Here is a 26104-nt window from a genome sequence, read left to right on the forward strand (position 1 = left end):
GGCAAAGGAAATCAAGGAAGAGTAAAAACAAAGACTTTTCTAATCCACTCTTCAGAATTGTGGTTTTTAGTTACATAAAGATAAATACAACACTGTACTTCTTTTGCTTTAATTAAACACTAATTTCCTCTCCTTTTATCCTACTTTCTAGTCTTTTAAGACCCTGGAAACCTGAAAATATAATCAGGGTTTATTAGTAAGTCTCAACTCTATCTTCTCTTCTTAGAAATGCCCTCATTTTCTCAGAATATATTGACACCAAGGTTGCTGTCCTTTCGTAGAGGACAAGCTGTTAAAAATGGAATCCACTCCCATGCTATTGCTCCATTTCAAAGCTTTCACTTAGAGGTGGACCACTCTATTAATGGGATGTAAAACTTCTAAAAAGTGGGTTGGGTGGGAAGAGTAGAAGTGGTTTTAAAAGCTGCGTTTTGTAACATATGTTGTAGCAATACAAGTACCTTTACTGATTTCTTACACTGTCCACAGTCAAACATATGGTACAAAGCTATATAGGCTTTAAATGGCATGTTGCAATGAACACAAAATTTTAAATAAATAAGTTCGGACAAACAAAATGGGTGTTAATTATATCAGCTCTGTTCAATTCAAGAAACCTAGAGAAAAACAAATATCATAAATGCACTGCACCATCAGAAACACAAAGGGTTTCTTAAAAGAACAAGTCATGGAAAACCACTGTGGGGAGCTCATGCTCCCTCCCTGCTTCCAAGATCAGATTCCCCCTCACTCTTTCAAATTCCTCCTGAGCAACTTCAGGAGCTTGCTGTGGTTGTGTTGTATTGGTCGCTCAGTCGTGACTGACTCTATGTGACCCCAAGGACTGTAGCCCGCCAGGCTCCTCTGTCCATGGGATTTCCCAGGCAAGAGTACTGGAGTAGGGTGCCATTACAAGCCCTATAAATGTAGGATGCAATGTGAAGTCCCTGGCTGCCACTAACAGGCTCCTTTGCTATGTCTTCTTTCAGTGTGTTAAAAAAAAAAGAAAATTCAACTGAGTAAACTTTAAAAATCTTACTGAGCTTATGCAATGGTTCATGGATCTGGCACACAGAAAGGAGAAGCACAGAAGAGACTTTCATGAGCAGAAGGGAGCAGGGCAAGGAAGTTCCACCAGCAAAGCTGTTACACTAGGTTGTGACAAGGCCACCCTCCTCAGGGCTCTTTTGGGCCAGTGGCCTCATCAGTGCTGACCAGGTGATCCTCATTTACGGGTTTAAGACTCCATTTCTGGGAGAGGCTGAAACTATAATCAAGGTGAGTCTGGGTTTTGTGATGAGAGTTTAGCGTAAGGGACTCCATTTGGGGCTGTGTTACTTTTAACACATTTTAGAGTCTTCCGAACTCCAGCCTCACCTGTCTCCTGGCTCCATATACTCTCCCTGGGAATCTCACCTACTCCCTTCACTTCAGTCATCTCATATAGCTCACATGTCTCTCCTAAGCCCCAGCTGAGATGAGATCTCCTGTTTCGAATTGTCAGCTGAGCTTCTGTACCAGACGTTCATACTGCACTCATTATGCTTCCACCAAAACCTACTCTGCTTTCTTTTTAACCCACTTTTAACAGTATGGCCTCATACCCAGCTGGTCAATGAATGAGTCTCAGAATGTTTTTGACTGCTGTATTTTTTCCCTGCTCCATTCCAAACATCACTAGAATCTCTGTAGTTTCGATTTGCAAAACTTTTCCTTCCTTCCTTTTTCTCTCCCTCGCTCCTCTCCTTCCTTTTTCCCTCCCTCCTTCTCTTCTCTTCTTCCTTTTATTTCCTTCCACTCCTTTCTCCTCCACTTCTCTCTTTCCTCCCTCCTTTCCTTCCTTCCATATCTCCTTTGTCTAATTTATCAACCTTTTTAGCACCTAATGTTCTAGGTATTATACTAGCTGAGTGGGATACAATGACACACAAAATAACTACAACCCCTCACCACACTCATAGCTTAGAACCCAATAGGAAATAGACAATGAAACAAACAAAATACAATAAGCCCCCTACATACACACTTTGAAGTTGTGAACAGTCAGAGATGCAAACGTGTGTTTGCACGTCCACTGACCTAAACGAGTTCAGATATCTGGTGTACACTGCCATGTGCCTGCTCCTCGATAAGTGGTTGTGATGGTGTGTACTTTACTGTAAAGAGTACAGTATCTTTATATCGAGCCCAGGGGGTCCAAAAGTATAAAAGCAGCAGTATACAGCTGATTGTGATAGTTGGGTACCAAGGCTAACTTTGCTGTGTGTGCACGCTAAATCCCTTCCATCATGTCCGACTCTCTGTGACCCTGTGGACTGTAGCCCTCCAGGTTCCTCTGTCCATGGGATTCTCCAGGCAAGAACACTAGAGTGGGTTGCCATTCTCTCCTCCAGGGGACCTTCCCAACCCAGGGATAGAACCTATGTCTCCTGCAGCTCCTGCACTGCAGGCAGATTCTTTACCCAAGCTACCAGGGAAGGCCTTAGTTTTGTTGTACTTATAAACAAATTGGACTTATGAATGAGCTCTCTCAGAACAGAACTCATTTGTATGTAGAGAAGTTACTGTAGATGTACATGTGATGTGTTCTGCTATGGAACATCCAAAGGTCTTGAAGATTTAACCAAAGGCTCAGGAAGTCCACTATGCACAGTGATATTTCTCAAGGAATTAAAGAGGTTATGGGAAGGAGGAGAAACAGGAGTGTTCCAGGTAGAGAGAACAGTATGTGTAAAGACTTGGGGCACTGGAGAGCTGGAGCACTGGGCAGATCCAAGTGAAGTCAAGGAACAGGACTGAGGAAGGGAATAATAAGGAACAAACCTACAGCAGGAGGCAGGGTCTAGCTCGGGTAGTCCTGGAATCCAAGTGAGAGTTTGGATTGTCTCCTAACAGCACCAAAAGGTCACTAAAGCAGAGGGGTTAACAGGATCAGATTTTCACTTTAGGAAAATCATTCTGGTGAAATGCCAGGAAAGAGAACAAGACTGAAACCAAAGGAAAGTCATTTGGAAACTTCTTAACAAACTCAGGCTGGAGATGGTGGTGGCTTCAAGTAAGGAGCTGAGAGATATGAATGTACTTAAGAGAGAGTTAGTGGAAAGGACTAACAAGATCTGAGGATGAACTGGATGTGAGGTGAGAGAAATAAACCTTTCTATCTTGGGCAACAAGGTGGAACGTGATGCTACTTAAAGACACATGAAACTGGGAGGCGAGGTGCCTTTGCTGGCTCGGGAGGGAAGTCTAGTATTAAAAAGAGGCAGTTTAACTCTGGAAAGATTGACTCTGCCGTGCCTGCTTCACGCATCTTCTCCTGCCTCTCTGACTCACTGTCTCTGCTCCAGGGCAGCCCATCACTGTGCTCAGACCCCTAGAAAGGGTCCTCTTGGGCCTCCCGCCTCCAGATTCACAACTGGCCAGTCCACCATTTGTTTAATTATTTTTCTTTTTTTCTTAAACAGAGATCTCATCAGGTCATTTCTGGCTTCATTTTAAAAGCTCCAATAATTCCTTCGAGGAATGCTAAAAGCATAACCCAGGAAGGAATTTCTGTAAATATCCTAAGCAAAATGAGACAGTTACAGCGATTTGTTCTTTCCAATCACAGTTTTCGCCTAGAACAAAAAAACCCTGAGGATTACTTTAATTGAATAAATAAATAAACAGTATCTTATTTTTCCATTACAAAAGCCACACATACTCATTTTTCTCAACAAGAAGTTTAGAAAACAAAAAAACTACCCAATGTGCAACTGTCAAAATAAATCTGCTACCATTTTCATTTTGTTTCTGTGGATATTTACCTTTACTTACTAGTCATTATCCTATGTATACAATGTGATCCTTTAATAAAAATTGGCACAAAATAAATAGCTTTTATATCACACTTGACTCCTTTAGAAGATAATATTTAGTCGGGGAGATCCCCTGGAGGGGAAAATGGCAATTCGTTTTGAGGATTTTTGCCTAGGAAATCCCACTGACAAGGAGCCTGGCAGGCTACAGTCCGTGGGGTCCCAAGAGTCAGACACGACTGAGCAATGAACAACAACAAAAGGGAATGAAAATTTTAAAAAGAAGAAACCTGTAGAATGAGAGATGATAAAAAAAACTACAAATTGTCTCAAAAGGATGACGCTTTCTTTTATCATTACTCTTGTCTCATCATGTTCTTTGTGACAAGGTACTAGAAAGAAGGACCTTTACAGAGCTAGGAGTCGGACGGCTGTTTGACTACAGGGTTTGGAGGAGGAATGATTCTGTTAAGCCCCTAAGGACAGGAGGAAAACATACTTTAATTTATTAAATATTTTAAAATAAAATAAATATTTAAAATAAAATAAAATTTGAGGAAAGAACCGAAGAAAAGGAAAGGGGAGTCGTACAGTTTGCTCTTGCTGAAGGAGGGAGAAACCTCTTCCAGCAACATTCTGCTCCCTTTGGGCCAACAAAGAGGAGGAACTTGACGTTTTTCGAGTCTTCTGCTGCATGCCTACCCGCCCTTCCAGTGCTTCACCACCCATACCCTCACGCCAGCCATGTCAGTGGGAGGTAACTCTTCTGTCTTGGAGAAAAGCAAACTTAAGTTCCAGGCTTCGCCAGTGGCTCAGCGCTAAAGAATCACCTGCAATGCAGGAGACAAAGGAGACATGGGTTCGATTCTTATGTTGGGAAGATCCCTGGGAGAAGGGGACGGTTACCCACTGCAGTATCCTTGCCTGGGAAATCCCATGGACAGAGGAGCCTGGTGGGCTACAGTCCATGGGGTCGCAAAGAGTTGGATACAACTGAGCATCGGTTCAGTTCAGTTCAATCGCTCAGTCGTGTCCAACTCCTTGTGACCCCATGGACTGCAGCCCACCAGGCTTCCCTGTCCTTCACCAACGTTCGCGGATCTTGCTCAAACTCAAGTCCATCAAGTCGGTGATGCCATCCAACCACCCCATCCTCTGTTGTCCACTTCTCCTCCTGCCTTCAACCTTTCCTAGCATCAGGGTCTTTTCAAATGAATGAGTTCTTCTCATCAGGTGGCCAAAGTATTGGAGCTTCAGCATCAGTCCTTCCGATGAATATTTAGGACCGATTTTCTTTGGGATTGATTGGTTTGAACTCCTTGCAGTCCAAGGGACTCTCAAGAGTCTTCTCCAACACCACAGTTCAAAAGCATCAATTTTTCAGCGCTCGGCTTTCCTTATGGTCCAACTCTCACATCCAAACATGACTACTAGAAAAATCATAGCTTTGACTAGATGGACCTCTGTAAGCAAGGTAATGTCTGTACTTTTCAATCTGCTGTCTAGGTTGGTCATAGCTTTTCTTCCAAGGAGCAAGCAAGCGTCTTTTAATTTCATGGCTGCAGTCAACATCTGCAGTGATTTTGGAGCCCAGAAAAATAGTCTCTCACTGTTTTCATTGTTTCCCATCTGTCTGCCATGAAGTGATGGGACCAGATGCCATGATCTTCATTTTTTGAATGCTGAGTCTCAAGCCAGGTTTTTCACGCTCCTCTTTCACTTTTATCAAGAAGCTCTTTAGTTCCTTTTTGCTTTCTGCCATAAGGGTGGTGTCATCTGTGTATCTGAGGTTATTGATATTTCTCCTGGAAATCTTGATTTCAGCTTGTGCTTCATCCAGCCCAGAATCTCACATGATGTACTCTGCATATGAGCTAAATAAGTAGGGTGACAATATACAGCCCTGACCTACTCCTTTTCCAATCTGGAACCAGTCTGTTGTTCCATATCTGGTTCTAGCTATTGCTTCTTGACCTGCATACAGATTTCTCAGGAGGCTGGTCAGGTGGTCTGGTATTTCCATCTCTTTCAGAATCTTCCACAGTTTATTGTGATCCACACAGTCAAAGGCTTTGGCATAGTCAATAAAGCAGAAATAGATGTTTTTCTGGAACATGTTGCTTTTCCTATGCTGCAATGGATGTTGCCAATTTGATCTCTGGTTCTTCTGCCTTTTCTAAATCCAGCTTGAACATCTGGATGTTCACGGTTCACATACTGTTGAAGCCTGGCTTGGAGAATTTTGAGTATTACTTTGCTAGCGTGTCAGATGAGTGCAAGTGTGTGAACATTCTTTGGCATTGCCTTTCTTAGGGATTAGAATGAAAACTGACCTTTTCTAGTCCTGTGGCCATTGCTGAGTTTTCCAGATTTGCTGGCATATTGAGTGCAGCACTTTTCACAGCATCATCTTTTAGGATTTGAAATAGCTCAGCTGGAATTCCATTGCCGCCACTAGCTTTGTTCATAGGGATGCTTCCTAAGGCCCACTTGACTTCACACTCCAGGACGTCTGGCTCTAGGTGAGTGATCACACTATCATGGCTATCTGGGTCATGAAGATCTTTTTTGTTTAGTTCTTCTGTGTATTCTTGTCAACTCTTCTTAATATCTTCTGCTTCTGTTAGGTCCATACCGTTTCTGTCCTTTATTGAGCCCAACTTTGCATGAAATGTTTCCTTGGTATTTCCAATTTTTTTTGAAGAGCTCTCTAGTCTTTCCCGTTCTATTTCTTCCCTCTATTTCTTTCACTGATCACTGAGGAAGGCTTTCTTATCTCTCCTTGTTATTCTTTGGAACTGTGCATTCAGATGGGTATGTCCTTCCTTTTCTCCTTTGCCTTTTGCTTCTCTTCTCTTCTTTTCTTAGCTATTTGTAAGACAGACAACCATTTTGCCATTTTGCATTTCTTTTTCTTGGGGGTGGTCTTGATCACTGCCTCCTGTACAATGTCACGAACCTGCATCCATAGTTCGTCAGGCACTCTTGTCTATCAGATCTGAGCGTGCAAGCACACAAACTTAAGTTCTAAGCAGTTAGGATCCTGCAAACAATGGGATTTTAAAGGCAAATTCACTCTGACTTAAAAGAGGGGGCTGTTCTCTGCTTCATTCTATTGCAAAACAGAATGTCAGGAGGTAGTCTCCCTGAATTGCTTTACATGAAAGTTTATTATTCTAATGTTGTGGAGTCATAAATCGGTTACTCAAAGATTATAAAACAGCCTGAAACATGTATCCAGGAACTCCCTGTGTGCAAGGTTCAGAAGGGAGAAGGTGAGGAAGGCCATTTTTCTTTCTTCTGCACTAATTTTTAAAATGGTCTCCAAGTGAGTGTTTGCCGTGGCTAGTGTTCAGCTGGCCACGTGCTCTCCGAAGCATCTTAACTTTTGGCCTTCCCTCCAGTTCCTCCTAATTCTACAATAACTTTCATAGAGTGGGCTCCATTTGCATAAAATTTAAAGATTTTTTTCATCGGGTCCTTATTTTCCTTAAAAACACTAACTGTATGAATGTCATCAACAAATACCAACTGCAGTCAAACATAACAACTAAAAAGCTAGTATCACAGTAGCATCAGGAGAAATAAAATTGCTTTTTTAAAACAAACATGAAGTTTTCATCAGATGTTGAAACTTTTAATTCTTTGTCTAAAATGCCTGAAAATGTACTTACTATACAAGCAACTGGGAGACTCTTGACAATCAATCCTCCTTAATCTGTCTCAGGTAGAGGTTTCTACCACCATCTTCATTCATTTGAATAGAGGGCCTAGACAAGCTGATCTCCAAACACGATCTTATTCTAATAGTTTTTAAACCAATAACACAGTGAGAGGTCCCTGCTTCAGTAATCACTGGAAATTTCTTATTTTCCAAATTCTCTCAATGAACATACATTATTTATGTATCCAGAAAAAAGAATTAAATTGCATAGTAAACAGTTCCAAACATTTGCGTAAACAGGTTCCCTGTAACAGATCCAGAAACAGTACTCAAAAGTCAGGCAAAACAACACACCTTTCAATTGCACTACTAGTTTGCATGGCTTTAAAACACACTGATAAAGCTTCCTGGCAAAGCCCAAAGCTCCTTTTCAAACAGGAATAATAAAATCCACATCCCTGAAATTTCCCTTTGAAATAATGTGCTGCTGTAAATGGCAAAGTTAGCTCTTTGGTAGTTTGGTCACTTAGTATAACCAAAGCAGCCAAAATAAATACCGTGGGGGGAAAAAATCAACGTGCTTACAAGAGCAATATGCAGATTCAGAACAAAGGCAAGAAAAACACTCCTAAGAAACACTGGATGGATAAACTGAAGATCAAAGCGAACACGTGGGCTTCCCCAGTGGCTCAGTGGTAAAGAACCTGCCTGCCAATGCAGGAGACACTGGTTCAATCCCTTGGTTGGGAAGATCCCCTGCAGGAGGACATGGCAACCCACTCCAGTATTCTTGCCTGGGAAATCCCATGGGCAGAGGAGCCTGGCAGGCTACAGTCCATGGGGTCATAAAGGAGTCGGACACGTCTCAGTGACTGAACAACAAGAGTGTGCAGCACGGCAAAGAACTTCCATATTGTACTTTAGGCAACTTCATAGCAAGAGGTTTGAAAAGGGACACAAAACAATATGATGTCCAATAAAGATAGCATTATGCTTGATGAAACCAAATATTGTATAGCCTTGGGACTCCTAAGCCACTGTAGCTATGAGAAGCACGGCACACTTTGTTATCAAATTCCCTGCTGCCACTACCAGCTGGGGATACAGGCGGGGAGAAGTCTGGACAAACTGTTCCAACCGTCTACAGACATTAGACAATTATTCTGGCATAGCAACACGGTGTATTTCTGATGTTACACAGCAACAATCTGCCACTGCACAGTTCAGATGATTAATTAACAAAATCCACACACTCCTTAATTTTGGCAATAAAATATTCACAGTATCTCGATATTAAATAATTCAACAAACATTTACTAAGCCCATACCAGAAAAAAACTAAATCTGTTCATTATAAGCCTCTAATTAACAGATGGTATGAGATACAAAGGATTATATAGAATTATGTAGTAACAATGTGTATAGAGTCCTCCTTAGTCAGTATTAAATATATGCTTACTGATTTTCATAGTGTATAAAAGATTTAAAAATTAAATGCTATGAAAATTCAGGGGAAAAAACAATTTTTTTAATTGTTGGGAAGTAATTAAGACAGAAATTTCTATCTGGAAGAAATGAATAGGGTTTCATTGCATTATGTAAATTAATTAAGAAGTTAAATTGGGTTCATGAAATTTACTTTAGAAAATACTTCCTCACTGTAAGTTCATCAATGTTGGTATAATTTTGATAAAATGTTTATATTCATGAAAGTGGGTCAATATCTCTCAGGATAAAGAGAACAGGAGAACGTATCTTTCAACTTTCAAAGGGACTCAGGATGTACATTAACTGAATGCAGTGTTTGCTCGTTTGCCTGCTGATGGAAACAAACCAACTGCAAAGTGACACTGGGGAGAACTGAGGAAAACTGAATGTAGGGTACCAGTGTATATTAAAGGGGTATTATTAATTTGTTAGGTGTAATAATCAGATTGTGCTTATGTCTTCTGCATTGGTGGGTACATTCTTTATCATGAGGGCCACCTGGGAAATCATGGTATGATGGAAAAAAAGCATGAGCTTGGAAGGTGTGAGTCCTAACTCAGCCATTAACTAGCTATGTGATCTTGAGCAGATATTGAAACTTTTTGAGTTTCAGTCTATTTGTCAAGTATGGAAAATAAAAATATTTATCTGAAAGGGTTTCCATAGAAATACATGAAATGATTTTTAAAAGTATATTGAAAATTGTAAAACATAGAATTATTACCATTTTTAATCCTTGTTCCTAAGAAACTTGTAATTCAATTATAGATGCAATTTAAAAATCAAAACAACTTTAAGAGAAGAATGAATTAAACACTGATGAAATACTATAAATGTTCCAAGGAAAACAAGATTACTTCTATTTGGGGGAGACTAAGACAAGCTTCACAGGGGAAAAAAATCTGAGCTCTTGAAAACTACAGGATTTTCACAGGGAAAGATGAGAGGTAGAAGTTCATATGAAGCAAACAATATGTAAAATGGCTGGGAGAATAGAAAGGCATTGTGTACTGCGTGCGTGCTATGTGGCTTCAGTCGTGTCTGGCTCTGAAACCCTATGCACTGTAGGCTGCCAAGCTCCTCTGTCCATGGGATTCACCAGGCAAGAATCCTGGAGTGGGTTGCCATGCCCTCCTCCAGGGGATCTTCCTGACTGAGCGATCACACCCACGTCTCTTATGTCTCCTGCACTGGCAGGCGGGTTCTTTACCACTAGCACCACCTGGGAAGCCCACTGTGTACTCAGGAAGGGTAAGAAACTCTGACTTGGAAAGAACTACAACTACAAAAGAGGTTTGAAGACAGGTCATAGGTTTTTTTGAGCGTCTCTCTTTGAAGGAGATTTTATCGGATAGGCAAGAGGAGCCATTTCAGCTTTCAGGAGAAAAATAAGATTAAGAGATGCTAAGATCGATCTCAGTGTTGATAGATTAGAAAGTGCCATGGAATTGTAAAAGGTACCTGCAGAATCAGTACTCTGGAAACACAAAACACATGAAAGTCGGAGACTGAGAAGGCATCTCCTGTGAAAATCAGCCAGAGCTCACTTTTTGTTTGATAAGGAAAATCTAATAGATCAGAATTTTGGTAAAGGTAAAAAATATAGACTCTGGAATACAAGCAGAGCCTAAGTATAAAAATTTCACCAGAGTGCTATTATTTGGTAAAATCATACAAAGGGCCCACTTTAAGTGAAAAACAAAAAAGGGGAAGAAAAAGTTGACAAATCTAGCACATTATTGGACTATATTCACCTAGAAGCAACTGTGAATTATTAACTGTGTCTCATTACATACAAATTAAATCCTGATGATTTGCTTTGCAATTTAACATCACAAATGAGAAAACATTACTATATGCAGATGATTAAACTTCCACTTCTTAAAACAAATACTATATATTTTTAAAACAATTCTTATATAACGGGGGTACCTAAGCATTTTAGAACACTGCATTACTAAACTATTTCTTCCTTCAAATATCTGATAAAATGCAACCTCTCAAAATCCAAGTGTCCTTATTCAGAAACAGAAGGTTATTTATTTATTTTGACCATGCCATGTGGCATGGGGATCTTAGCTCCCCAAGCAGGGCTCGACCCGTGGCCCCTGCAGTGGAAGCTCAGTCTTAACCACTAGACTGCCAGAGAAGTCCCCAGAAGTTTATTCTTAAGGAGTTTTTAAACAACAACAAAAAATTATGCACCTATCAGCTGAATCTATAACCCAAAAAATTCATCACGAATACTTGGTATTTCAAATATAATAAAGCTCTACAAACCAAAAGAAAGTAATATATGGGGAGGAAGAAAGCATATTCTTTTCTTTCCTCACTGTTTTAATTTATTAATTGAAGGATAATTGCTTTACAGAATGTTGTTGTTTTCTGCCAAACCTCAACATGAATCAGCCATAGGTGTACATATATCCCCTCCCTTTTGAACCTCCCTCCCATCTTCCCCATCCCACCACTCTAGGCTGATACAGAGCCTCTGTTTGAGTTTCCTGAGCCATACAGCAAATTCCCCTTGGCTATCTATTTTACATATGGTGATGTAAGTTTCCATGTTACTCTCTCCATACATCTCACCCTCTCCTCCCCTCTCCCCATGCCCGTAAGTCTATTTTCTATATAGAAAGCTTATTCCCGAAGAGGGCTGTGATGATAAAAGCATCACTGGCTTGAAAGTAAATAGACATTTCTCTTTTTTACTGTCAGGAAAGCTGAAATAAATAGAAAGTCATGTTACGATTTTTTCAAAAAGCCAGCATGAAACTAACTGCATGAAAGGTGCGTGTAGCGTTATAATTACAGCAAGTAGAAAATAATGCACACAGTGCATGCTAACAAAGGTCTGCAAGAGGCAGCACTGTATGCTAAGGGACCATGAGACACCTGATTTCAGCGTATCCTATCCCTTTCGGCTGACAGGCAGCAATGCTGCTTCTTTTACTGGAAAGCTGACGGATTGTTCCAAAAAAACCCCACACAGAAAAATGAAAAGATGAACTCAATTTTATCTCACCAAAAGAAGATGGGGCCTACTTTACGTTGCTATAAGTGAGGTTTACAGACTTGCTTTTAGCTTTCCAACAGTTTAAAAAACTCATCTAATGTCACAGATTCTTAGAAAAGGTAGTAATACATGGAAAGAAAAGATGGGATTTGGCTTAATAAAGATAATAAACATTGAGATACCTCAAAATCAACATTTATTCCCTTTAATTTCCTCACAATAAAAGTCACTATGAGTAACAGCGATCTTTCAAAGCAACATTAAATTGACAGCTTCAACTACTGAAGTTTCTTTCATGAACTTCAGCCAATTTCTAATTTGCAAAACAGAAGGCTGGGTAAACTGTATCTATGTTTAGATAGCTTGTATTAATAGCATTCATTACATTTTATTGTATTTGTATATCAACCCACTGCTGGCTTCTCTGTCAATATTTAATGCCCAAAGCTTCTATTCTAATTAACGTTTTTTGCTTTTTGAGTAGTCATCACATAATGTTTCACCCCAGTTTGATTCCTGGGTTGGGAAAATCTCCTGGAGAAGGGGTAGGCTACCCACTCCAGTATTCTTGGGCTTCCCTGGTGGCTCAGACAGTAAGAAATCTGCCTGTAATGCCGGAGACCTGGGTTCGATCCTTGGGTTGGGAAGATCCTCTGGAGAAGGGCATGGCAACCCACTCTAGTATTCTTGCTTAGAGAATCTCCATGGACAGAGGAGCCTGGCGGGCTACAGTCCATGGGGTCACAAAGAGTCCGACATGACTGAGCGACTAAGCACAGCACAGCATGGAATGTTTCAGAAAGAGAAAGAGTAAAAAAGGAGCCTGATCAACTACTAAAAATGGTTTACTCAGTTTCAAACTAAATCATGTGATTAAAACAGGCATTTTCCCAGATGGTTGTCACTTTGCTTTTGAGTGCAAACACCACTGACACCACCCCATGAGAGCTAAGTGTCAGTCATTCTTTTTTTTTTTTTACTTTACAATATTGTATTGGTTTTGCCATACATCAACATGAATCTGCCACGGGTGTACACGTGTTCCCATCCTGAACCCCCCTCCCATCCTGTATCCTGCATCGAACCTGGACTGGCAATTAGTTTCTTACATGATAGTATACATGTTTCAATGCCACTCTCCCAAATCATCCCACCCTTAACCTACCAGTTGTAGCTCTGCTTGCCTGTCTTTTTCTTTTTTCATTGTTTTGATTCACAAGGTCGGTAAAGGATGCAAGTGAGAAGTTGCGTAAGATATTAAGAAAGGTACAGAAATATCACTAATAAATAAAGCAGGGCATTTGAAAAGGTACTGATGAAGCATCTGAGTTACTACGACTGCAGAAGTACACATTCCTGAACAAAGAACCTCCCAAACGATCAGGACTCTGAAGAAAGCACAGGGAAAGAGAAGACAGAACTCCACACTGGTTCTTAGAAAAGGGCACCTCTGTGGAGTACCTGCTTTACATGTGCCAACAAATACTACGGGTGGCTTTCTTCTCTCCCATACACACCAAATGGAAGCAATTAAGAGTCTTAATAGTAATGAACCTGGTTGGCATTATGCTAAGCAAAATAAGACAGACAAAGACAAACACTGCATGGTATCATTTATATGTGCAACCTTTTTTTAAAATTAATTAATTTATTTTAATTGGAGGCTAACTACTTTACAATATTGTGGTCTGTGCCATACATTGACACGAATCAGCCATGGGTGTACATGTGTCCCACCATCCTGAACCCCCCTCCTCCCTCCCTCCCCACCCTACCCCTCTGGGTTGTCTCAGAGCACCAGCTCTGGGTGCCCTGCTTCACGCATCAAATTTGCATTGGTCGTCTATCTTACATACGATAAGATACATGTTTCAATGCTATTCTCTCATATCATCCCACCTTCACCTTCTCCCACAAAGTCCAAAAGTCTGTTCTTTACATCTGTGCGGTTTTTGCTGTCTTGCGTATAGAGTGGTCATTACCATCTTTCTAAATTCCATATATATGTGTTAATATACCGTATTGGTGTTTCTCTTTCTGGCTTACTTCACTCTGTATAACTTATTAGAACTGACTCAAATGCGTTCTTTTTTATAGCTGAGTAATTAATATTCCATTGTGTATATGTACCACAACTTTCTTATCCATTCGTCTGCTGATGGACATCTAGGTTGCTTCCATGTCCTGGCTATTATAAACAGTGCTAGAATGAACACTTACACGTGTCTCTTTCAATTCTGGTTTCCTCGGTGTGTATGCCCAGCAGTGGCATTGCTGGGTTGTATGGCAATTCTAGTTCCAGTTTTTTAAGGAATCTCCACACTGTTCTCCATAGTGGCTGTACTAGTTTGCATTCCCAACAACAGTGCAAGAGGGTCCCCTTTTCTCCACACCCTCTCCAGCATTTATTGTCTGTAAACTTTCTGATGGCAGCCATTCTGACTGGCGTGAGATGGTACCTCATTGTGGTTTTGATTTGCCTTTCTCTGGTAGTGAGAGATGTTGAGGATCTTTTCATGAGTTTGTTAGCCATCCGCATGTCTTCTTTGGAGAAATGTCTGTTTGGTTCTTTGGCCCATTTTTTGACTGAGTCATTTATTTTTCTGGACTTGAGCTGCATCAGCTGCTTGTATATTTTTGAGAGTAATTCTTTGTCAGTTGCTTCGTTTGCTATTATTTTCTCCCATTCTGAAGGCTGCCTTTTCACCTTGCTTATAGTTTTCTTCGTCGTGCAAAAGCTTTTAAGTTTAATTAAGTCCCATTTGTTTATTTTTGTTTTTATTTCCCCTACTCTGGGAGGTGGATCATAGAGGATCTTGCTGTGATTTATGTCAGAGAGTATTCTATGTTTTCCTCTAAGAGTTTTATACTTTCTGGTCTTATATTTAGAGCTTTAATCCATTTTGAGTTTATTTTTGTGTACAGTGTTAGATAATGTTCTAGTTTCATTCTTTTACAGGTGATTGACCAGTTTTCCCAAAACCACTTGTTAAAGAGATTGTCCTTTCTCCATTGTATATTTTTGCCTGCTTTGTCAAAGATAAGGTGGCCATAGGTGCAAAAGGTTGCACTCAAATAGGGTAGAAAAGTGATTGCCAGGGTCTGGGCAGTGGAGGAAATAGGGAAAGGTTGGTAAAAGAGTACAGACTTCACATAGAAGATGAATAAATTCTGAGGCTCTAATGGTGCAACATGGTAACTACAGTTGGAAACACTGTGCTGTATAATTGAAATTTACTAAGACAGTAAAATTTAAATGTTCTCACCAAATAAATATATAAATAAAAAGGTAAATACATGATGTAATGAATGTATATAACTCAGTAGGAGAAATTTTTTCACAGTGTATCTGTAAGAAACATGTATATTACCATATGTAAAACAGATGACCAGTGCAAGTTCGATGCATAAAGCAGGGCTCTCAAAGCCCATGCTCTGGGACAGCCCAGAGGGATGGGGTGGGAAGGAAGGTGGGAGGGGGGTTCAGGGTGGGGGCACTCATGTGCACCTGTGGCTGATTCATGTCGATGTATGTGTGGCAAAACCCACCACAACACTGTAATTATCCTCCAATTAAAATAAATTAATCAATTTTTTAAAAAGATGTTACGGGAAAACCCAAACGAACTTTTTAGGAAACCCAATATATCAAATCATGCTATACACTTTATTTATTTATTATTTTTTTTATTTATTTATTATTTTTTTTTTTAATTTTAAAATCTTTAATTCTTACATGTGTTCCCAAACATGAACCCCCCTCCCACCTCCCTCCCCATAACATCTCTGTGGGTCATCCCCATGCACCAGCCCCAAGCATGCTGTATCCTGCGTCAGACATAGACTAGCGATTCAATTCTTACATGATAGTATACATGATAGAATGCCATTCTCCCATATCATCCCACCCTCTCCCTCTCCCTCTGAGTCCAAAAGTCCGTTATAGACAGCTGCGTCTTTTTTCCTGTCTTGCATACAGGGTCGTCATTGCCATCTTTCTAAATTCCATATATATGTGTTAGTATACTGTATTGGTGTTTTTCTTTCTGGCTTACTTCACTCTGTATAATCGGCTCCAGTTTCGTCCATCTCATCAGAACTGATTCAAATGAATTCTTTTTAACGGCTGAGTAATACTCCATTGTGTATATGTACCACAGCTTTCTTATCCATTCATCTGCTGATGGACATCTAGGTTGTTTCCATGTCCTGGCTATTATAAACAGTGCTGCGATGAACACTGGGGTACATGTGTCTCTTTCAATTCTGGTTTCCTCGGTGTGTATGCCCAGCAGTGGGATTGCTGGGTCATAAGGGAGTTCTATTTGCAATTTTTTAAGGAATCTCCACACTGTTCTCCATAGTGGCTGTACTAGTTTGCATTCCCACCAACAGTGTAGGAGGGTTCCCTTTTCTCCACACTTTAAATATAATTTTTTTGTCAGTTATACTTCAATAAAGGAAAAGATAAAAGTCTAACCACAGAATCTTCCCCATATCTTAACACAGATGCTACTTTTTGAAAACAAGTTTGAAAGTCACTGAAGTGGACTAAAATATTCAGAAAGTTCCACTGAGGGTTTAGCCAGCTGCCATGCAAAGTCCAGTTTCCCTTGCTGACCTGGTGAGTGCGCACGTGTGCAGAGCTGCGCCTCAGTTAAGCAGTAAATGCTGCGGAGCGCTCGATCGTTATTAGAAGAAATCAAATGATTAGCACCTCACTATTCTGTCCTAGCGATAATGCTGCCAAGCTCTGACCTGACCCCATCAGTGTGTAATCATACCCAGCTGTACAGGCCATGAAAGCATTTTCTCTCCTAAGTGCTTTCTCTTACTCCCTAGATTCTGTCTTATTCATCATTTCCTTCATCAAACAGGTGCAAGTTTACCAAATAAGAAGTTTAGTCAGTTCGTTTTAGAATCTCCTGAAAATAATCCAAGAAAGCCTAAATTTTAACTTCAAATCACTTCTAAATCATTTTGCCTACTCAGCAGAAATGTATTCTACACAGTTCTCTAAAGTATATTTGTTAAATGTCTATTATACAAAAGACATCAGGGAGGACACACAAAACACTAAGACTCTTCTCAAGGGGCTCTCGCTTTTCAGGAGAGAGATGACAGGCAGACACATAAGTCCAACAGAAGTCAAAAGAAATCTAAATGGCCTGCTGTAACAATTCAGAGCATGGACCCAAACCTTCAGCCTGAAGTGTTCAGGAAGACTTTATTAAAGAAGTATATTACAGAATATTACAGCCAGAGGGACCTTAGAAAACACCCGTTCCAGTCCTATCATTTTACAGATAAGAAAAAGAAACGAAGAAAGACAAAGCCCTTTAAGGAGAGAGAGCAATGAACCCAGTGGTACATACAGAGACAGTCTGCACAGGGAGGCAGAGCTCTGGATCCCCAGCTTCCTGCTTTTCCATGATCCCACACTGCCCTCTGAGACCGGGAGGATGTGGGCAGGCAAAGATGGGGGAAAGAAGAGAGCAGGCTGGCGAAGGCCAAACACTAAGATCTAACACTGATAAGAAGCTGTTTGGGCTTCCCAGGTGGCTCAGTGGTAAAGAATCCATCTGCCAACGCAGGAGATTAAGAGACACGGGTTCAACCCCTGGGTCGGGATCTCCTGGAGTAGGAAATGGCAAAACACTTCAGTATCCTAGCTTGGAAAATCCCAAGAACAGAGGAGCCTAACAGGCTACAGTCCACGGGGTCTCAAAGAGTCGGACATGACTGAGCAACTAACAAGAAGGTGTTGGGAAAACAGTGTGTTAAAATCTGAGGACGTGATTTTCGGGGGAGAAATGAGACAAGACGGCAAGCGAGTGAGATTAGACAATGGAAGACATCAAACGACAGCCTGAGAGGCTTAGTTTTTCACTAGGTGGTTTCATGGACACAGGTAGCAGAAGTTACTTGTAAAATCCAACTCAAAGTTCCTGCAACATTGGTGTCATTATGACACTGATCACCTTAGAGGTTTATGAGAGGATAAAGAACCCTTCCGACATGAGAAAGGACAGTTAAGTGTAGCAAATTTCTAATGAATGCAATCTCTGTTTTTCAATATTTCTCTTTCTCCAAAGTGGAGGGTGACACCCAACCAGTAGAAGAAGGGGAGACACTGTGAGCTGCTGACGACAGCACTGATTGAGAGAGGTTGCTGTGATACCCCGCCTCCTGCTTGGCATCTCCGGGGGCTTTCAGCAGGGTCTTCCCAGAGGTTCCTTTGCCAACTTGCGGCAAGCCTGAAACTCTGTAGGATCTCCATCCTCACTGGATCCCGGGTTCACCCATGCACATGTAGAGAGGGAGCTGCTCTTCCCTCCACCCAACGCCGAGCCCTTTGCACCTTATTCTTTTCCTTGGGACTAGAAATAGGTGGCACAGTGGTAAAGAATCTGCCTGTCAATTCAGGAGATCCAAGAGATGTGAGTTCGATCCTGGCTTGCGAAGATCCCCTGGAGTAGGAAATGGCAACCCACTCCAGTATTCTGGCCTGGAAAATTCCATGGACAGAGGAGCCTGCCAGGCTACAGTCAATGGGGTCACAGTCAGACATGACTGCATACATTCACACACACATGGAAACAGACTAGAGGCGGCATGCGGGATCTCACACCAACATTCGCATAGCACTCTAGAGTGATTTCAAAGTACTTTCATAGTCTCTGTTTTGCTTATAAAGAAGCAGCAGTCCTTGGCTCCAACGCTGCCTTCACCCTATATGTGCTGTGTGTGCTTAGTCACTCAGTCGTGTCCAGCTCTTTGCGACCCCGTGGCCTTAGCCCGCCAGGCTCCTCTGTCCATGGGGATTCTCCAGGCAAGAATACTGGAGTGGGTTGCCATGCCCTCCTCCAGGGGATCTTCCCAACCCAGGGATTGAACCTAGGTCTCCCATATTTCAGGTGGGTTCTTTACCATCTGAGCCACCAGGGAAGCCCCCTATAGCTCTCCTTAGTCCCCCAGAGAGTAGAATGCTCTCTCTGTCTCTATGGTTACTGGTTAGCTCTAACTGCAACCTTTCAACTTAGACAACTCTTGTGAAATCCTATCTCTATTCTCCAACTTAATTATAAACCCTGCCTTTACCAGGAAACTCTTACTGTATTCTACCCACTAAACCCCAGGACATCAGTATCAGCTGGGATACATCAAAGCTGCTTGAACATCGCAGCTTGATCTCTAGGGACCTTCCTTTTGAAAGCCTGCTCGTTAGCAAAAAAAAAAATCATTCCTCAACTGCCAGCTCTGTGTATTCTTGGTCTGCAGCTGTTGAGGAGCCAGCAGATTGTGTCTAAGGCAATTCAGATAACCACAGAAGATCAGAAAAGAGTGCACTGAGTATACCAGAGTTCAACAACTTTTGGGAGGTACACTGGGCTGTCATGTCATCATTTTGCAAAGTGAGAGGAGAGTCATGATTGTTCAGAGCCGGATGAGAACTTGACCTCCTGGGCCTCAGTATCAAGTACTGAATGTCGGACCATTAACTGATCCTCATCCTTCCATGCTGGTACATAGACTCATCAGGAAAAAATTATTTTTCACTAAATAAAAGTTGGTAGGATTTTATAAATAGTGAACAAGAAGACTATGAATATTTTATTGCTCCTTGTTTAATTCTTGCTTAGAAAAAAAAAAAGAAATGGAGTATTAAAGCCCTTTCTAAAAACACAGTGACCCACAGATTTCATTGTAACTGAGCATCTACCACGAGCCAGGCATAGCGAGAAGTGCTTTCCATGCATTATCTCATGTGATCCTTACGTTAGCCCAACAGAGGGCATATCATTTGTATTCCTAGGTTAGATATCAGGAAACTGAGCCTGAGCGAGATTAGTAATGTGCCCAAAGTCACAGCCATCTGTAAAAGAGTTGCGACTGGACCTCTAGCCAGCTAACTGCGAAGTCTGTGAACCCAACTGGCCGATTTTTATTAAAAAAACAAAAACGCTCAATTGGCCCGTTTTTATTTTTTAAAAAATCAAGTTTGAGGCACTAAATAAAGAATATGTATTGTTTTTATAAGTTAAAAGACAGAAAGAAAGACCAAACTTCTTTTGAAAGCTTGTTATCCTTAATTTTAAATTAATTTAAAAAACCAAGTCTGGTAATTCCATTGAAGATTATCAGAAACCTCTAGAATTAGAATAAAATGCCATCCATCTCTCCACAGACACGTATTCAGTATCTACTACTTGGCAGCAAGCACTAGACCAGGAACAAAGGACACAGATGAGCGAGAAGCACGGTCCCTGCCCTTGAGGAGCAGGCAGACAAGCTGGAAGGACAGTCATTCTACATGTGGCACAGTGGCACATGAAGAGTGTGATGATGGGGAGATGGAAGGAAGCTGTGCAGAAGCAGGGGAAGCCTAACTCAGCGGGGACAAGAGAACACCTCCTGGCGTTAGAGAAGAAGGGTGTGGGAAGGGGATGGCGAGTGCTCCAGGCAGAGAGAAGAGCGTGCTTCAAGGACCAGAGTAGAGCTGAGGACTGAAGGAAGTTCAGAGCGGCTCATTGAGGTCAGTGGTTCAGTCGTGTCCGACTCTTTCTGACCCCATGGACTGTGGCCCGCCAGGCTCCTCTGTCCATGGGATTTCTCAGGCAAGAATACTGGAGGGGGTTACCATTTCCTCCTCCAGGGGATCTTCCTGACTCTGAGATCGAACCCAGGTCTCCTGCATTGGCAGGCAGATTCTTTGGCCCTGAGCCACCTGGGAAGCCCTCAGTGTGGCTCAAGCTACCACCAAATGCAAGAAAGGAGGGAACCAAACCTTAGGACTGGGGAGGTGGGCAGGGGCCGCTCCTGCAAGACACTCGAAGCCACACTAAAGACTACACCTAAGGGCAACGGGGAACCAACTTGAGCGAAAAAAGGCTCAGACTTTAGTTTCTCAAGTATCCATCTGGCTCGGAGTGGAAAGTAGATCACAGTGGGTGTAAGCTTGGGTCTAAGAACTTTGTATTAGGAAACCACTTCTGTAATCCAAGTGATAGGTGACAGTGAGCTGGGCTGGGTGACAGGTGTCAGAAACATAGATATTTATAAGGCAGAATGGATAGGAATTGATGGAAGATTGAATGGGGCGGGTGCGAGGTAGTGATTTAAGCCCTGAGGTAATTCTAAAGTAGAAGGTAGAAGATCCTATTGTTTAATTTCAACTAGTCATCTAGCTAGAGGAAAAAAATCATTTTTGAAAACTTACTCCATCAAGCAGAAGAAACATACGGCTTTTAAATCGTATTATTATTAGTACCTGGTTTCATTAGTATTCATTAGTACCTGGTTTCAGCCATAACTCACCTGGTTTCCAACCAATAATAGGTGTTCTCCAAGAAGAAAGTCTTTGAGCATATCTTCCATCACTATCATATGCTAGAGGAAAAAACGACTAGAGGTTAATTGTGTTTTGCATAATCAAGGTGAAATAAGAAAGTTAACTTATTAGCTATAAAGATATCTTCATGGAAAGAAAAACATGTATTATAATAGAGAATACTCAATTTGATTATGCTAAAAAATTAAAATGCATGCTGTGGTCAAAAATAAGTCATATAACCAATTGGGTCACTCATATTTATAAGACCTGAAATGGTCTACCTTAGCAAGACTCAACCACTGACTGATACATATTTCAAAGAGTTTTTATAATGTGACTCAAATATTTTTCAGCTATTGTACTATGGAGAGTTGGCTTATAATTTAATGTGATATTTAAATTAATACTAATGTAAATATACAAAGGTTTTCTAAAACAACTGGAGATTTCATGGAAAATCTTACATAGACTTCTTAACTATGACTTTCAATGCATATGTGTAGGTTTAGAATTTAAAATGTCGGCAACTATACTCCAAAAAATTATATATTTTTAAAATTTTTTCATATTTTTAAGTTCAAAACATGACACAATATAATAAGATTAAAGTTGTTCACAGTAGTCACAGAGGAAATTACATTGCTCTTTTGGATCTTGACAAATAGGACAATCATAAGTAGGTCAAAAAGGCTCAGCCAGGATTAAAGGGAGAACTACAGCCTGGAACGATTCATATCCCTATTTCCTCTTGGTTTTCTGTATTGAAAAAATAAAGGCCTCAAAGTACTAAAGTTATTGAAGTTCTCTATTTGTGAAAAAGGCAACTTAACCTTTTACATCTTATACATGCTGTAGATATTGTTCTCGTTTGCCAGTCTTTTTTTTAAACCTGGTTTGTGATTTTTTTTCTACATCTAAAATATTGTCCTTTTACTTCTCATGTTAAGCAATAACAATATTTTCTTCAGAGTTTCTAGAAAAACTAAAAAAGTTTTCTCCCTCCTTCAAGAACAGATGAGTTTTCCTTAATGTTTATCTTGGTAATTTTTTAAAAATGCTTTCAGATAAACCATGGAACTGGAGTTTTAATGAGGCTTGAAGTAGGGTCAGCTATTTTGTTCATTCTGGAGTACTTTTTAGAATAAAATGAGATGTTATTAATAATTATGCTGAGACAACAAGTATAAACAGGGACTATTTTGAGTAAACGAGGGTACACAGTTACCCAAGTTAAAAGGAAGACTTACAACATCTGGCTTCTAGTTTGGGTTCTAGTGATAATTTGGTCTGCAGAACTCTTCTGTTTAACTAAGATGAACAATCAGTGCCGATTTCCAGAAAACATTAAGTTCTTCCAGAAATACCTGGGCTAATCTCCATGAAAAATAGATAGAAAAGTTGGAACAAACACCTAGATAGCAGGTAAAAAAGCAATGTGAATACTGAATAATAATCCAAACTACAGCTGTCATCTTTACTTTTTCTCATGTCTTCCTACTTTTTGCCCTGATTACACCTAACTAGATTATTCAAGTCAACAAACATTAGCTAAGGCTAAGGTCATGCCTACGGAGTTCTTTTCTTAACCTCTCGGCCCCCTTGGTACCACAGACAATTTCTTCAAAGTCTCCTCTCCTGATTCCCTCCTACTTCTCTAACGGTTTCTCTCCTTGGTGTTTTGGGTTGTATCTTCTTCTTTTTGCAGCAATTCCTTAAATACTGATTTTCTTCCTTTTTTGGTTCTCTTTCACTCCCTTGTTACCTGCTTTCCTGGGAACCATGGGATGGGGCAGACCAGGTTAAGCCTTCTTGTACGCGGGCACCCATCTGAAGGGGGAAGGAGGGCAACGTGCACCTCAGTGCTGGAAGAGTCACTGCTGACCCTACTCTCCCTGAATCCACTCATCCATTCCATGGCTTCAACCACTAACTTTACACTGATCTTCAACAGCAAGACCATTCTTCTTGACTCCAGCCCCACATTTCTGAGAAAATATTGAATTATACTTGGCTGTTTCCCAGTCTACTAGAACTTAATACACCCAAAACGTGGCTCATTCCTTTCTCCACAGCTTCATGCTTTAGCCTGTATTTCTAATCCCAATTAATAGCATCATTTTCTACAACCTGACCCAATCATCACCATCTTCCTGCCCAACTCAGTTGGCCCTTAGCAAAAGCTAAATCTAAGCTATCCAGCCATTTGATATCTAAGCTATCAAATTTACTGTATCCATTCTTTTTTTTCCCCCTATTCCCATAGCTTTCATCCAAGTTTCTTTTTTTTTTTCTTTCTCATCTCTGGCCTAGATTTTTACCCACCAATGTGGCATCTCAAACTTCAGTGTCTCCTTGAGTTAATATGTGCTCCACGGTACTGACAGTCATTTTTCGGTTCACAATCATGTCAGTTTTTCTCTTCCCCAAAACTCTTTAAATGACTAATACCTTCGGGACAAGGATCACTCCTTATCTTTTTGATTTAGTCTCAAGCGCATCCCCCGTCACTCTCCTACTGTGTGTTCCAGCCACGGGCACAGTGGAGAGTCATTTCCTCTTCACTCTTCTGTTGACTTTCCCAGCAGACCACGTGCTCCGTGAGGGAGGCTCTCTGGCTTTCATCCAACAGAAGGCCCCTCTGGCGCTCCCTGCCCCCATGCGGCTTCCCCGTGTGTCCTCTCCACTCTGTCCCCGCTGTCTGTCCTCACTCACACCCTCCCTAAGTTCACTTGGACTACTGCCACAGCCTCCTCACTAGTCCCCCTGTGTCTCTGTTCCAACTCACAGGTAATGATACAGGATGAACGCAAAGTGAGCAAAAGGAGAAACGCTCCTCAAAGCTTTGAACAGCTTTCTCACTTCTTCTGAATAGCTTCCCAGTTCCTTCATTAGCAAGGCCCATATACTATGACCTTTTAACTCATCAGCCTCATTTCTTGTCATTCTTCCATTTTAAACCTCACCTCTGGCCACGACAATTAATTAGATGTAGCTTCCTAAATGAGCTCCACTCTTATGTAGCCACGTCTCTGCAGATGCTAGTGTCTCTGCCTGAGTCTTTCAACTTCACCTAGTGAACTCACTTTCTAGAATCATTCCAATCCGGGACCATCACCTCATCAATGCTACCAGAGTAACCTATGTGTACTTCAATTACATCATAACGATGTGTACTTGCTTGCCTTCCCCCTTGAGACATTCAGGCAACTTGAGCCCTGGAACTGTGTATGTATGTACTTTAATCTCTGTGTTCTGATACTGGATTGAAGTTTGGGTTTAAAACCTAAACCAACTTTTTGGCCAATCCAATAATATCCTAGAACAAGGACAGACACAAGGCAGACATTAAAAAAATTTTTTTTTCAGCTCTGAAGCTCATTAGGTTTAAGAGGCTACTAATTGATCCTCCAATTTCTCCTCTTTACTACTACAAGTAAAATATTCCTTAAAGAGAGATACAATAAAAATATACTCCTAATTAAGAACATTCAAAATCTTTTTCCTTCTTTCATTAATTCACTCAACACATATTCACTCAATAGTCACTATGTGCCAGGCACTATGCTATCCGCTAGAGATACAAAATTAAAACAACAACACAAGGTTTTATCTTAGTAGTGTAGGAAACGTGTTTTAAAAATCAGCTACAACACGGAGTGGCAAGAAGACCACAGGCACAGAACAAGATGGTATAGAAGCACCTAAATATTCAAGAGGCAAGGAAGATACTGCTTCATAGGTGAAGTGCAGCAGAAAAGACGATAGTAACACACACAACAAAACTGAACTTAATCAAGTCATCGCTCCAAGAACTGGCACAGCTGGAATTTTTCCTTAACGGTTAATTCATAATGCTTTGTGAAGAGCGGGTACATTTGGAGACAGGCTACAGAAATCCCTCAGGGCCACTGCGCAAAGTTCACAGCACAGTCCTCCACGTCTGGGTCACAAACACCATGGCAACAGACACTGTGTTCAAGGGCACAATGGCCCTCCCTGCTCCCGAATTTCCTCCATTCTTACACGCTGGGAAGTCTTTTCGATCTTTGCTGCCACGGAGTTTTTCAAATTGTCACTTATGACAAAGTTTCCTCTTTCTTTTGAATCCACTCCTTTCTGCTACATGAACAGAGTGTGGTAGCACAAATGCTTGAAAATATCTTCCTTACAAGCATGTTCTGGTCTTTGACAGACAAGATTCTTTATTCCTTTGTGCCTTATAAGTAACCTTATTTTCTGTTCTTTTGTTCCCTGCTTGTATAAGAGCATTAACGCTCTGGAAGAAAAATAAAACTGACGTTAGTTAATGGCCCATAGAATGAAAAAAAAAAGAAAAAGCAAATCCAGGCTATGCCTTTCGCTATGTCATGGGTAATTATAATTCGAACAGACTTTAAAAATATTTAATCAAGACTTTTATGGAGAAAGAAGAATTTGTGTAGATACCTTTTATTGTTAATATAATGTAGGGATATAAATTATGGTCCTCATAGGACAAAAAAATATACTCCTAATTAAGAACATTCAAAATCTTTTTCCTTAGGGAATGGCAGATAAAAATAATTTACTTTAATTCTCTAATTATTTAATATAGGGAAAATGGCAAGAAGTACTTCAAACAATTTGTAAATGTGGGATTATAATATACGTGCAAATTGGCGGCCAAATATTAGAGAAATATTTAAGTATGTTTTATATTATAAAATAAACACATGACCATATGACAGAAAATCTGGAAAAGAAAAAATCCTTCATATTATGAATAATTTTCTCTGGAAAAATTTCTTATTAAAGTGAACATCTAT

General features: G+C 40.7%; 1 protein-coding gene across 1 annotated transcript in view; it reads right to left on the bottom strand.

The window, feature by feature from the left end:
* Positions 1-26104, bottom strand: part of VWA8 (von Willebrand factor A domain containing 8) — a 373132-nt gene that overhangs the window by 216306 nt on the left and 130722 nt on the right. The window contains exon 20 of the mRNA XM_052649893.1: positions 21284-21355. Within this exon, the coding sequence (XP_052505853.1) occupies positions 21284-21355 (72 nt within the window). The remainder of the gene's footprint in view (positions 1-21283; positions 21356-26104) is intronic.

The sequence above is a fragment of the Budorcas taxicolor genome, chromosome 12 (assembly GCF_023091745.1).
Source record: "Budorcas taxicolor isolate Tak-1 chromosome 12, Takin1.1, whole genome shotgun sequence".
Taxonomy (NCBI): domain Eukaryota; kingdom Metazoa; phylum Chordata; class Mammalia; order Artiodactyla; family Bovidae; genus Budorcas; species Budorcas taxicolor.